This window comes from Anomaloglossus baeobatrachus, chromosome 3 (assembly GCF_048569485.1).
Source record: "Anomaloglossus baeobatrachus isolate aAnoBae1 chromosome 3, aAnoBae1.hap1, whole genome shotgun sequence".
Classification (NCBI taxonomy): Eukaryota; Metazoa; Chordata; class Amphibia; order Anura; family Aromobatidae; genus Anomaloglossus; species Anomaloglossus baeobatrachus.
This window is the reverse complement of record NC_134355.1, coordinates 694,473,676-694,488,482: the sequence shown is the minus strand read 5'-3', so window position 1 is coordinate 694,488,482 and position 14,807 is coordinate 694,473,676. Positions and strand designations below refer to the sequence as shown.

Genomic DNA, 14,807 nt, shown 5'->3' with positions numbered 1-14,807 from the left:
GGAGAGCGAGCAGAGGCCGGGACCGGGCAGGGGGAGAGCGAGCAGAGGCCGGGACCGGGCAGGGGGGAGAGCGAGCAGAGGCCGGGACCGGGCAGGGGGAGAGCGAGCAGAGGCCGGGACCGGGCAGGGGGAGAGCGAGCAGAGGCCGGGACCGGGCAGGGGGAGAGCGAGCAGAGGCCGGGACCGGGCAGGGGGGAGAGCGAGCAGAGGCCGGGACCGGGCAGGGGGCGAGCGAGCAGAGGCCGGGACCGGGCAGGGGGCGAGCGAGCAGAGGCCGGGACCGGGCAGGGGGCGAGCGAGCAGAGGCCGGGACCGGGCAGAGGCCTGGATTAGGCATGGGGCAAGCAGTAGTTGGGGACCAGGCACGGGGCGCGCAGCGGCCAGACACTGACATTTTTCCAGCACCACGTCTCTGCCAGGACAAGATACTGAACACATTTCCCACCAGGACTATGTATTAAACCCCTTCCCACCAGGAGCAGACGCCAGGCTCAGTTTTGTCGGTGGCCTCACCTGCAGCAGTTGTTGTTGCCGCACATCAGCACCTCGCGCCCCCCGCAGCAGATGGTGCAGTAGGACTGGTAGCCGTCGTCGTCATACTGGTATGCGCACTCTAAAAAGCAGTTCTGCAAAAGCAGGAAAATATATCACATTAGTGTGCAGCTCCGGCCCCCCGCGCCGCTCTGCCTGCTGACTGTTTCCTCCACACAGCACAGACCCTGCTGCTCTGCCTGACTGCTGACTGTTTCCTCCGCACAGCACAGACCCTGCTGCTCTGCCTGCTGACTGTTTCCTCCACACAGCACAGACCCTGCCGCTCTGCCTGACTGCTGACTGTTTCCTCCACACAGAACAGACCCTGCCGCTCTGCCTGACTGCTGACTGTTTCCTCCGCACAGCACAGACCCTGCTGCTCTGCCTGACTGCTGTTTCCTCCGCACAGCACAGACCCTGCCGCTCTGCCTGACTGCTGACTGTTTGCTCCGCACAGCACAGCCCCTGCTGCTCTGCCTGACTGATGACTGTTTCCTCCGCACAGCACAGACCCTGCTGCTCTGCCTGACTGCTGACTGTTTCCTCCACACAGCACAGACCCTGCCGCTCTGCCTGACTGTTTCCTCCGCACAGCACAGACCCTGCTGCTCTGCCTGACTGCTGTTTCCTCCGCACAGCACAGACCCTGCCGCTCTGCCTGACTGCTGACTGTTTCCTCCGCACAGCACAGACCCTGCTGCTCTGCCTGATTGCTGACTGTTTCCTCCGCACAACACAGACCCTGCTGCTCTGCCTGCTGACTATTTCCTCCGCACAGCACAGACCCTGCTGCTCTGCCTGACTGCTGTTTCCTCCGCACAGCACAGACCCTGCTGCTCTGCCTGACTGCTGACTGTTTCCTCCGCACAGCACAGACCCTGCTGCTCTGCCTGACTGCTGACTGTTTCCTCCGCACAGCACAGACCCTGCTGCTCTGCCTGACTGCTGACTGTTTCCTCCGCACAGCACAGATGCTGCGGCTCGGTCCTTACTGACGGCTTCCGCTACAGATCACAGCTCCTCCTTTCTTACTGACCGTTTTCTAGATCTCGTCCTTCCTACCTTCCCTCCATGATGTTTTCGGACTTTACCTTGCAGTTTTGGCACATTCCCCCGATAAATAGCGGGTGCTCCAGACCGACGTTCAGACTGCCGCAGGAGATGCAGATATCTGGAGAGAGCGGAGGAAGAAGGGTCAGGGCCCCGCAACCAGGGGAGGACGAGGTCCCTATAGAAAAGAGGCCGGGATCCCTTATAGAACAGAGGCCGGGACATGCGAGGGGTGTGATCCCTATATAAGAGGCCGGGACATGCTGAGGCCGTCTTCCCTATATAAGAGGCCGGGACATGCGAGGTTGTGAGGACCGATGACATCAGCAGGGGGTACATGAAGCGCTGATCACATGACCCCCACCATTGCCCCCGTCCAGGAGATGTCTTATTGCACTTACCCTCGATGTGGCGACTCTTCTGACGCACTTCATAAACCAACCGCTCTGCAAAACACAAAGCACCAAAGACTCAAAAGTGAAGATCAATCTGCATCCCAAAGACATAAAGCACCACAGACACTGAACCAGCAGGGGGCAGCACCGTATCTGCACTATACACCTTATATATTCTACATCACCGCACCACAGACACTGAACCAGCAGGGGGCAGCACCGTGTCTGCACTATAGACCTTATATATTCTGAATCCCCGCACCACAGACACTGAACCAGCAGGTGGCAGCACCGAATCTGCACTATAGACCTTATATATTCTACATCACCGCACCACAGACACTGAACCAGCAGGGGGCAGCACCGAATCTGCACTATAGACCTTATATATTCTACATCACCGCACCACAGACACTGAACCAGCAGGGGGCAGCACCGAATCTGCACTATACACCTTATATATTCTGAATCCCCGCACCACAGACACTGAACCAGCAGGGGGCAGCACCGAATCTGCACTATAGACCTTATATATTCTACATCACCGCACCACAGACACTGAACCAGCAGGGGGCAGCACCGAATCTGCACTATAGACCTTACATATTCTACATCACCGCACCACAGACACTGAACCAGCAGGGGGCAGCACCGAATCTGCACTATAGACCTTATATATTCTACATCACCGCACCACAGACACTGAACCAGCAGGGGGCAGCACCGAATCTGTACTATACACCTTATATATTCTACATCACCGCACCACAGACACTGAACCAGCAGGGGGCAGCACCGTATCTGTACTATACACCTTATATATTCTACATCACCGCACCACAGACACTGAACCAGCAGGGGGCAGCACCGAATCTGCACTATAGACCTTATATATTCTGAATCACTGCACCACACACACTGAACCAGCAGGGGGCAGCACCGTATCTGCACTATACACCTTATATATTCTGAATCCCCGCACCACAGACACTGAACCAGCAGGGGGCAGCACCGTATCTGCACTATACACCTTATATATTCTACATCACCGCACCACAGACACTGAACCAGCAGGGGGCAGCACCGTATCTGCACTATACACCTTATATATTCTACATCACCGCACCACAGACACTGAACCAGCAGGGGGCAGCACCGAATCTGCACTATAGACCTTACATATTCTACATTACCGCACCACAGACACTGAACCAGCAGGGGGCAGCACCGAATCTGCACTATAGACCTTACATATTCTACATCACAGCACCACAGACACTGAACCAGCAGGGGGCAGCACCGAATCTGTACTATACACCTTATATATTCTACATCACCGCACCACAGACACTGAACCAGCAGGGGGCAGCACCGTATCTGTACTATACACCTTATATATTCTACATCACCGCACCACAGACACTGAACCAGCAGGGGGCAGCACCGTATCTGTACTATACACCTTATATATTCTACATCACCGCACCACAGACACTGAACCAGCAGGGGGCAGCACCGTATCTGCACTATACACCTTATATATTCTACATCACCGCACCACAGACACTGAACCAGCAGGGGGCAGCACCGAATCTGCACTATAGACCTTATATATTCTGAATCACTGCACCACACACACTGAACCAGCAGGGGGCAGCACCGTATCTGCACTATACACCTTATATATTCTGAATCCCCGCACCACAGACACTGAACCAGCAGGGGGCAGCACCGTATCTGCACTATACACCTTATATATTCTACATCACCGCACCACAGACACTGAACCAGCAGGGGGCAGCACCGTATCTGCACTATACACCTTATATATTCTACATCACCGCACCACAGACACTGAACCAGCAGGGGGCAGCACCGTATCTGCACTATACACCTTATATATTCTACATCACCGCACCACAGACACTGAACCAGCAGGGGGCAGCACCGTATCTGCACTATACACCTTATATATTCTACATCACCGCACCACAGACACTGAACCAGCAGGGGGCAGCACCGTATCTGCACTATAGACCTTACATATTCTACATCACCGCACCACAGACACTGAACCAGCAGGGGGCAGCACCGTATCTGTACTTTAAATCTAACATCATCTGCATTGCACACTTTAGTCGGGTGTACAGTTTTTGTACCCTAAACCCTACATCTCCATACAGAAAACTCTGAACCAGCAGGGGGCAGTACATTATCTGCACAAGAAACATATTCTGCTCTGCTTCACAACGCAGAAGACCCTGAACTAGCAGGGGAAATCACCAATTCTGCACAATAAACCCCACAAGGCAGACACTGAACCAGCAGAGGGGGGGGAAGAGAGGCAGACACTGAACCAGAAGAGGGGGGGGGGAAGAGAGGCAGACACTGAACCAGAAGAGGGGGGGAAGGGGGGGGGGGGGAGAGGCAGACACTGAACCAGAAGAAACTGGGAGGGGGGGGGGGGGAGAGAGGCAGACACTGAACCAGCAGAGGGGGGAGGCAGGCACTGAACCAGAAGGGGGGGGGTAGAGAGGCAGACACTGAACCAGCAAGGGGGGGGAAGAGAGGCAGACACTGAACCAGCAGAGGGGGGGGGGGGGTAGAGAGGCAGACACTGAACCAGCAGAGGGGGGGGTAGAGAGGCAGACACTGAACCAGCAGAGGGGGGTGGCAGGCACTGAACCAGCAAGGGGGGGTAGAGGGGCAGACACTGAACCAGCAAGGGGGGGGGAAGAGAGGCAGACACTGAACCAGCAGAGGGGGGGGGGGGGTAGAGAAGCAGACACTGAACCAGCAGAGGGGGGAGGCAGGCACTGAACCAGCAAAGGGGGGGGGGGGGGGTAGAGGGGCAGACACTGAACCAGCAGAGACGGGAAGGGGGGGGGGGGGTAGAGAGGCAGGCACTGAACCAGCAGGGGGTGGGGAGGGGGGGTAGAGAGGCAGGCACTGAACCAGCAGGGGGTGGGGGGGGGGGGGAGAGGCAGCAGACGCTGAACTGGCAGAGGGGGGAGGCAGGCACTGAACCAGCAAGGGGAGGAGGCAGACACTGGACCAGCAAGGGGAGGAGGCAGACACTGAACCAGCAAGGGGGGGCAGACACAGACACTGAACCCACAAGGGGGGTAAGGGTGGGGGGGCAGACACAGACACTGAACCAGCAGGGGCAGACACTGAGGCGTGATCTATCCTGCGAGCTGTCAGTCGGCAGCGCTGTGTCAGCAGAGCGGCCCCCTCAGTCGTACCTCGAGTTCGCTCATCGATGATTTCTTTGACCTTGGGCTTCTCTGTGCTTTTTCGGGGTTTCTTTGCCGGCGGGGGAGGGGCGGGGGGTATAAGCAGCGGCTTCTGGTTCCACCCAGATTTCGGTGTACACCTCTTTGTAGGGGTTGCGTTCCTCTGCAGATATAATGACAGTGTAAACAGGCTGAACACCGGGGGGCGCACTCCCGTCCTCCTCCAGCGGGGGCCGCTCTCACCTTCCGGGGGCTCCAGGCTCTTGGGCCCCGATGGCTGGAAGCCGTCCAGCGCCCACTCGATCATCTGCTTGTTCTGAATGTCCTATAGCTTTGGAGGTGTCGCCCTCATCACTCGCCAGGCATGATGGGAAAGCCTTCCTGGCCCGGGTGCTGGCCACCTGCAGGGAGAGGGGGCGAGCATCAGCCGGGGCTCACTGACAGGAGGAACTAACAGAGGGGCAGAGGATATACAGACTGGAGACTCCTGGGCGCAGAAACCAGTATGGCTGATAGGAAGAACGAAGGACTGAAAGCCCAGAGGGTGCATGGGGCACAGGCGGGGTCCTATTTTCAGCTGGAGGTGTGCGGGGCACTGGGTCCTATTTCCGGCTGCGGGGCACAGGCGGGGTCCTATTTTAGGTTGGAGGTGTGCAGGGCACGGGGTCCTATTTCCGGCTCGGGGGCACAGGCGGGGTCCCACTTCCGGCTGAGGGGCACAGGCGGGGTCCCACTTCCGGCTGAGGGGCACAGGCGGGGTCCCACTTCCGGCTGAGGGGCACAGGCGGGGTCCCACTTCCGGCTGAGGGGCACAGGCGGGGTCCTATTTTAGGTTGGAGGTGGGCAGGGCACGGGGGTCCCACTTCCGGCTGAGGGGCACAGGCGGGGTCCCACTTCCGGCTGAGGGGCACAGGCGGGGTCCCACTTCCGGCTGAGGGGCACAGGCGGGGTCCCACTTCCGGCTGAGGGGCACAGGCGGGGTCCCACTTCCGGCTGAGGGGCACAGGCGGGGTCCCACTTCCGGCTGAGGGGCAACAGGCGGGGTCCCACTTCCGGCTGAGGGGCACAGGCGGGTCCCACTTCCGGCTGAGGGGCACAGGCGGGGTCCCACTTCCAGCTGAGGGGCACAGGCGGGGTCCCACTTCCGGCTGAGGGGCACAGGCGGGGTCCTACTTCCTGCTGCGGGGCACAGGCGGGGGTCCTATTTCCTGCTGCGGGGCACAGGCGGGGTCCTATTTCCTGCTGCGGGGCACAGGCGGGGTCCTACTTCCTGCTGCGGGGCACAGGCGGGGTCCTGCTTCCGGCCGCTCACCTGCAGCACCTCGTAGATGGCCTTGCGGTACATGGGCTGCTTGCTGTACGTGGCTTGGTGGAAGGCGCTGGAGAAGGCGCTGAGGGGGAGGAGCTTCTCCACACAGACCTGCCGGAGATTATACCGTTATAATCATCGCTGGGTCACATGATCAGGGGCGGGGTTACGACACTCACCACTGAAAACTTGCCATCTCCCAAACCACATGACCCAGCGCGTCCCCTCAGCCGCCCGGCTGCGGCCCGTCATCCACCATGACACGATGCGCCCCGGCCACCAGGAGAAGCCGCGGAGCTTCCCCCAGACCAGCTCCCCGATGCCGAAGCCTCTGCCGTCCTGCGAGACACAAGAGCGCGGTGTAATCTCCGGGCACACCACAGCCGGGGCACTACTACTCCCAGCATCCCCCTCACCTCATACTCCGCCTCATCGTCTGCCGATTTGGAGGTGTTCTTCTCCACGGCATCGGCCACCACGGGCTCAGGAGTGGTGGCCACGGTGGGGGAGGCCGGGTCTGTGGGCTGCTGGGAGGCGGGCGGGGAGGTCTCCTCCTCCTTCTGGGGGTTACTGGACACCGTCTCTTCCATGGCGTTGATCACAGCGACCAGCTGCTGCTTCTTCTCAGCCTGCGGGGAAAGATGGAGAAGGGGTTCAGTAAAGGGAGGGATTGGGGGGGGGGAAGGGCGACCACAGGGGTCTGGGCATCGGCGGACAGAGCACAGACCAATCCCCAGAGCGAGCGGCCGCTACACGGACCAATCCCCAGAGCGAGCGGCCGCTGCACGGACCAATCCCCAGAGCGAGCGGCCGCTGCACGGACCAATCCCCAGAGCGAGCGGCCGCTACACGGACCAATCCCCAGAGCGAGCGGCCGCTGCACGGACCAATCCCCAGAGCGAGCGGCCGCTGCACGGACCAATCCCCAGAGCGAGCGGCCGCTGCACGGACCAATCCCCACAGTGAGGGGCCGAATCACAGCGCCCAACACCCCAGAAACATGGAGACCCGATCTGAGCCGGGGGGGGATGAGTAACAAGTCCCCACAAACAACACCCCAGACTCAGTTGAGTCGTCCACCTGCGGCTCACTTCATTAACTCGGGTGGTTTGCGGTCACGGGTGGAGGACTCCAGCCGTGGGTAACCTGAGTGAGGTCACCGCTGATAGCGCGACTCACTTCAGTTGCTCCGTTGGAGCTCACAGCGGGCAGTCATGCTCTATGGCCGCTCCCTGTGAGCATCAGATGTAGCAGAGCTGGAAGTGTTGTGGGACCTCGTGTGGATTACGCCGCACCTGGAGGGGTATTTGGGGGTTAATAAAGTGGTGAAAGAGGGGGCTTTTTTGTCTTTATTTCAAATAAAGCATTTTTTCGGTGTTTGTGCTTATTTACTGTCACTTACAGATCAGTGATGAGGGGGTCTCAGACGTCACTAATCTAGGACTTAGTGGCAGCTATGGGCTGCCATTAACTCCTCATTACCCCGATTGCCACCGCACCAGGGCAACGGGAAGAACTGGATAAAGTGCCGGGACTGTCGCATCTAATGGATGAGGCAACTCTGGGTGGCTGTTGGCTGATATTTTAAGGCTGGGGGGAGCTTAAAAATCACAGGCCTCCCCAGCCTGAGAATACCAGCCCTCAGCTGTGAAGCTTTATCTTGGCTGGCTATCAAAATTGGGGGGAACCGCACGCCGTTTTTTTTTTTTTATTTTACTGTACCATATTATATAGACGCGCCCACCGGCGGCTGTGATTGGTTGCAGTCAGACAACCGTCAGTCAGTGTGGGGGCGGGGTCTGACTGCAACCAATCACAGATGGCGGTGGTCAGGAAAAGCAGTGAATATGTAATGAGCCTATTGAGCGGCCGCGGAAGAAGAATGTGAAGCAGCGGGAGCAGTGACAGCCCTATAAGTCACAGCCCCAAACACCCCGGTCACATCCGCTAAGGAGACCCCCCGATCCGAGCCGCGGAGGCAGAGTAACAAATCACAGCGCCCAACACCCCGGACACATCCGCTGAGACCCCCGATCTGAGCAGCGGAACAAGTCACAGCGCCCAACACCCCAAAAACATCTGCTAAGGAGACCCCTGATCCGAGCCGCGGGGGCCGAGTAACAAGTCATAGCGCCCAACACCCCAGACACATCCGCTGAGACCCCCGATCCTAGCCGCGGGGGCCGAGAGACAAGTCATAGCGCCCAACACCCCAGAAACATCTGCTAAGGAGACCCCTGATCCGAGCCGCGGGGGCCGAGTAACAAGTCATAGCGCCCAACACCCCGGACACATCCGCTAAGGAGACCCCCGATCTGAGCAGCGGGGGCCGAGTAACAAGTCATCAGTAAATGAGGAGGACCGCGTATAAACACCAGAGATGTATTATGGGACATCCAGTGCGGTATATGTATAATATCCACATTATATAACACAGCCCCCGTAACCATAGTAACGCTCGCTGCAGAGCCACCTCCCCTTTGTCCAAGAAGCAGCAGCAGTTCCCCCCACAGTCGCCATTTCACCAGACTGCTCACTGACTGACACCAGAAAGCGCTCGCTGCACGTCTCACATGTCAGGAGACCCTGTATGGCCAATGAGTGGCAGTGTCCAGAAAAAAGGGGGGGATCGTTGGTACCCAAGGTCAGGGACAGGAGGCGACAAACCGCAACAGTCCATGTGTAACTGCCCCACACCACCAGGGCTGCTGACACTACCCCACACCACCCGGGCTGCTGACATTACCCCAGACCACAGGGCTGCTGACATTACCCCACACCACCCGGGCTGCTGACACTACCCCACACCACCCGGGCTGCTGACACTACCCCACACCACCCGGGCTGCTGACATTACCCCACACCACCCGGGCTGCTGACATTACCCCACACCACCCGGGCTGCTGACATTACCACACACCACCCGGGCTGCTGACATTACCCCCACAACCACCAGGGCTGCTGACATTACCCCACACCACCAGGGCTGCTGACACTACCCCACACCACCAGGGCTGCTGACACTACCCACACCACCAGGGCTGCTGACACTACCCCACACCACCAGGGCTGCTGACACTACCCCACACCACCAGGGCTGCTGACACTACCCCACACCACCAGGGCTGCTGACACTACCCCACACCACCAGGGCTGCTGACACTACCCCACACCACCCGGGCTGCTGACATTACCCCACACCACCAGGGCTGCTGACACTACCCCACACCAACAGGGCTGCTGACACTACCCCACACCACCAGGGCTGCTGACATTACCCCACACCACCCGGGCTGCTGACATTACCCCACACCCACCAGGGCTGCTGACATTACCCCAGACCACCAGGGCTGCTGACATTACCCCACACCACCAGGGCTGCTGACATTACCCCACACCACCAGGGCTGCTGACATTACCCCACACCACCAGGGCTGCTGACATTACCCCAGACCACAGGGCTGCTGACATTACCCCAGACCACAGGGCTGCTGACATTACCCCAGACCACAGGGCTGCTGACATTACTCACTGCCCCAATCCACCAGGGGTGTACACTCTGGGCACGGCAGCCTCCTGCAGACATGGTAGCGCACTGGATGACCGCTCCTGGCTCACAGACATCGCGGCTGGTACAGAATAATCTCAGGGAGGTGCAGGTCGCCCCACACTGCCCACAGCGGCGCACGGCGGGACTGCAGGGTAAGGCTACTTTCACACTTGCGTTCAGCGGAGTCCGTCACTATGGAGAATAGCGCAGTCCATTAACGCACTGCGCTATTCTCCATAGACTTGTATGGATGACGCACTGTAACGCAAGTGTCAGCGTTGCATCCGCTGGACGACACAGCGTCGTTATTTTGTCGCTGTGCCGGGCAGATGGAACGCTGCATGTAACGTTTTTTTGAGCAGCGGAAACCTTTATTTTCCACTGCGCATGATCTCTTTTTTTTTTTTTAATCACAAACTTTATTTTATTTCTCGGTGGCAGAACGCTCAGCTGAAGTGCTCGGCCGCCGGCATGTTATAGCGCTCAGCTGAGTGCTCGGCTGCCGGCATGTTATAGCGCTCAGCTGAGTGCTCGGCCGCCGGCATGTTATAGCGCTCAGCTGAGTGCTCGGCCGCCGGCATGTGAGAGCGCTCAGCTGAGTGCTCGGCCGCCGGCATGTTATAGCGCTCAGCTGAGTGCTCGGCCGCCGGCATGTTATAGCGCTCAGCTGAGTGCTCGGCCGCCGGCATGTTATAGCGCTCAGCTGAGTGCTCGGCCGCCGGCATGTTATAGCGCTCAGCTGAGTGCTCGGCCGCCGGCATGTGAGAGCGCTCAGCCACCGGCTATAAAGCGCGATCAGCTGATCGTTGACAATAGTCGGCTGCCGGTACAATAAATAAATAAATAAAGCTTTCCATTATTTTGTACGATCCGTAGCATTGCGTTGTGCCACTATATGCAACACATCCGTTGCATCCGTCACACAACGCAATGCTATGGAAGCCGTCCAACGCAAGTGTGAAACTAGCCTAAGGCGCTCCCTCTGGCGGCCGCGGGCCGGTGGTGCAGGGTAAAGGCGCTCCCTCTGGCAGGCCGCGGCCGGTGGTGCAGGGTAAAGGCGCTCCCTCTGGCGGCCCGCGGCCGGTGGTGCAGGGTAAAGGCGCTCCCTCTGGCGGCCGCGGCCGGTGGTGCAGGGTAAAGACGCTCCCTCTGGCGGCCGCGGCCGGTGGTGCAGGGTAAAGGCGCTCCCTCTGGCGGCCGGTGGTGCAGGGTAAAGGCGCTCCCTCTGGCGGCCGCGGCCGGTGGTGCAGGGTAAAGGCGCTCCCTCTGGCGGCCGGTGGTGCAGGGTAAAGGCGCTCCCTCTGGCGCCGGCGCCGGCCGGTGGTGCAGGGTAAAGGCTCTCCCTCTGGCTCCGGCCGCGGCCGGTGATGCAGGGTAAAGGCGCTCCCTCTGGCGGCCGCGGCCGGTGGTGCAGGGTAAAGGCGCTCCCTCTGGCGGCCGCGGCCGGTGGTGAAGGGTAAAGGCGCTCCCTCTGGCGGCCGCGGCCGGTGGTGCAGGGTAAAGGCGCTCCCTCTGGCGGCCGGTGGGTGCAGGGTAAAGGCGCTCCCTCTGGCGGCCGCGGCCGGTGGTGCAGGGTAAAGGCGCTCCCTCTGGCGGCCGGTGGTGCAGGGTAAAGGCGCTCCCTCTGGCGGCCGCGGCCGGTGGTGCAGGGTAAAGGCTCTCCCTCTGGCGGCCGCGGCCGGTGATGCAGGGTAAAGGCGCTCCCTCTGGCGGCCGCAGGTGCAGGGTAAAGGCGCTCCCTCTGGCGGCCGCGGCCGGTGGTGAAGGGTAAAGGCGCTCCCTCTGGCGGCCGCGGCCGGTGGTGCAGGGTAAAGGCGCTCCCTCTGGCGGCCGCTGGTGCAGGGTAAAGGCTCTCCCTCTGGCGGGCCGCGGCCGGTGATGCAGGGTAAAGGCGCTCCCTCTGGCGGCCGCGGCCGGTGGTGCAGGGTAAAGGCGCTCCCTCTGGCGGCCGCGGCCGGTGGTGCAGGGTAAAGGCGCTCCCTCTGGCGGCCGCGGCCGGTGGTGCAGGGTAAAGGCGCTCCCTCTGGCGGCCCGCCGGTTGCAGGGTAAAGGCGCTCCCTCTGGCGGCCAGGCGCGGCCGGTGGTGCAGGGTAAAGGCGCTCCCTCTGGTCGGCCGCGGCCGGTGGTGCAGGGTAAGGCGCTCCCTCTAGCGGCCGCGGGCCGGTGGTGCAGCGTAAAGGCGCTCCCTCTGGCGGCCGCGGCCGGTGGTGCAGGGTAAAGGCGCTCCCTCTGGCCGGCCGCGGCCGGTGGTGCAGGGTAAAGGCGCTCCCTCTGGCCGGCCGCGGCCGGTGGTGCAGGGTAAAGGCGCTCCCTCTGGCGGCCCGCGGCCGGTGGTGTGCAGGGTAAAGGCGCTCCCTCTGGCGGCCGGCGGCCGGTGGTGCAGGGTAAAGGCTCTCCCTCTGGCGGCCGCGGCCGGTGATGCAGGGTAAAGGCGCTCCCTCTGGCGGCCGCGGCCGGTGGTGCAGGGTAAAGGCGCTCCCTCTGGCGGCCGCGGCCGGTGGTGCAGGGTAAGGCGCTCCCTCTAGCGGCCGCGGCCGATGGTGCAGGGTAAGGCGCTCCCTCTAGCGGCCGCGGCCGGTGGTGCAGGGTAAAGGCGCTCCCTCTGGCGGCCGCGGCCGGTGGTGCAGGGTAAAGGCGCTCCCTCTGGCGGCCGCGGTTGCAGGGTAAAGGCGCTCCCTCTGGCGGCCGCGGCCGGTGGTGCAGGGTAAAGGCGCTCCCTCTGGCTCGGCCGCGGCCGGTGGTGCAGGGTAAGGCGCTCCCTCTAGCGGCCCGCGGCCGGTGGTGCAGGGTAAAGGCGCTCCCTCTGGCGGCCGCGGCCGGTGGTGCAGGGTAAAGGCGCTCCCTCTGGCGGCCGCGGCCAGTGGTGCAGGGTAAAGGCGCTCCCTCTGGCGGCCGCAGGTGCAGGAGGGTAAAGGCGCTCCCTCTGGCGGCCGCGGCCGGTGGTGAAGGGTAAAGGCGCTCCCTCTGGCGGCCCGCGGCCCGGTGGTGCAGGGTAAAGGCGCTCCCTCTGGCGGCCGCTGGTGCAGGGTAAAGGCTCTCCCTTTGGCTCGGCCGCGGCCCGGGTGATGCAGGGTAAAGGCGCTCCCTCTGGCTGGCCGCGGCCGGTGGTGCAGGGTAAAGGCGCTCCCTCTGGCGGCCGCGGCCGGTGGTGCAGGGTAAAGGCGCTCCCTCTGGCGGCCGGCGGTTGCAGGGTAAAGGCGCTCCCTCTGGCGGCCGCGGCCGGTGGTGCAGGGTAAAGGCGCTCCCTCTGGCTGGCCGCGCGGCCGGTGGTGCAGGGTAAGGCGCTCCCTCTAGCGGCCGCGGCCGGTGGTGCAGCGTAAAGGCGCTCCCTCTGGCGGCCGCGGCCGGTGGTGCAGGGTAAAGGCGCTCCCTCTGGCGGCCGCGGCCGGTGGTGCAGGGTAAAGGCGCTCCCTCTGGCGGCCGCGGCCGGTGGTGCAGGGTAAAGGCGCTCCCTCTGGCGGCCGCAGGTGCAGGGTAAAGGCGCTCCCTCTGGCGGCCGGTGGTGCAGGGTAAAGGCTCTCCCTCCTGGCGGCCGCCGGCCGGTGGTGCAGGGTAAAGGCGCTCCCTCTGGCGGCCTGCGGCCGGTGGTGCAGGGTAAAGGCGCTCCCTCTGGCGGCCGCGGCCAGTGGTGCAGGGTAAAGGCGCTCCCTCTGGCGGCCTGCGGCCGGTGGTGCAGGGTAAAGGCGCTCCCTCTGGCCTGCGCCGCGGCCGGTGGTGCAGGGTAAGGCGCTCCCTCTAGCGGCCGCGGCCGGTGGTGCAGGGTAAGGCGCTCCCTCTAGCGGCCGCGGCCGGTGGTGCAGGGTAAGGCGCTCCCTCTGGCGGCCGCGGTTGCAGGGTAAAGGCGCTCCCTCTGGCGGCCGCGGCCGGTGGTGCAGGGTAAAGGCGCTCCCTCTGGCGGCCGCGGCCGGTGGTGCAGGGTAAAGGCGCTCCCTCTGGCGGCCGCGGTTGCAGGGTAAAGGCTCTCCCTCTGGCGGCCGCGGCCGGTGATGCAGGGGTAAAGGCGCTCCCTCTGGCGGCCGCGGCCGGTGGTGCAGGGTAAAGGCGCTCCCTCTGGCGGCCGCGGCCGGTGGTGCAGGGTAAGGCGCTCCCTCTAGCGGCCGCGGCCGATGGTGCAGGGTAAGGCGCTCCCTCTAGCGGCCGCGGCCGGTGGTGCAGGGTAAAGGCGCTCCCTCTGGCGGCCGCGGTTGCAGGGTAAAGGCGCTCCCTCTGGCGGCCGCAGGTGCAGGGTAAAGGCGCTCCCTCTGGCGGCCCAGCGGCCGGTGGTGCAGGGTAAAGGCGCTCCCTCTGGCGGCCGCGGCCGGTGGTGCAGGGTAAAGGCGCTCCCTCTGGCGGCTGCCGGCCGGTGGTGCAGGGTAAAGGCGCTCTCTCTGGCGGCCGCTGGTGCAGGGTAAAGGCTCTCCCTCTGGCGGCCGCGGCCGGTGATGCAGGGTAAAGGCGCTCCCTCTGGCGGCCGCGGCCGGTGGTGCAGGGTAAAGGCGCTCCCTCTGGCGTCCGCGGCCGGTGGTGCAGGGTAAAGGCACTCCCTCTGGCGGCCGCGGCCGGTGGTGCAGGGTAAAGGCGCTCCCTCTGGCGGCCGCGGTTGCAGGGTAAAGGCGCTCCCTCTGGCGGCCGCGGCCGGTGGTGCAGGGTAAAGGCGCTCCCTCTGGCGGCCGCGGCCGGTGGTGCAGGGTAAGGCGCTCCCTCTGGCGGCCGCGGCCGGTGGTGCAGCGTAAAGGCGCTCCCTCTGGCGGCCT

The 14,807-nt window shown here is 62.6% G+C and overlaps 1 protein-coding gene across 1 annotated transcript in view; it reads right to left on the bottom strand.

The window, feature by feature from the left end:
• LOC142297087 (DNA (cytosine-5)-methyltransferase 3A-like) overlaps positions 1 to 14,807 on the bottom strand; it is a 271,093-nt gene that overhangs the window by 24,493 nt on the left and 231,793 nt on the right. The window contains 11 exon segments of the mRNA XM_075341333.1: positions 514 to 626; positions 1,626 to 1,705; positions 1,986 to 2,030; positions 5,225 to 5,312; positions 5,314 to 5,378; positions 5,459 to 5,540; positions 5,542 to 5,616; positions 6,528 to 6,635; positions 6,704 to 6,724; positions 6,726 to 6,863; positions 6,941 to 7,153. Of these exon segments, the coding sequence (XP_075197448.1) occupies positions 514 to 626; positions 1,626 to 1,705; positions 1,986 to 2,030; positions 5,225 to 5,312; positions 5,314 to 5,378; positions 5,459 to 5,540; positions 5,542 to 5,616; positions 6,528 to 6,635; positions 6,704 to 6,724; positions 6,726 to 6,863; positions 6,941 to 7,153 (1,028 nt within the window).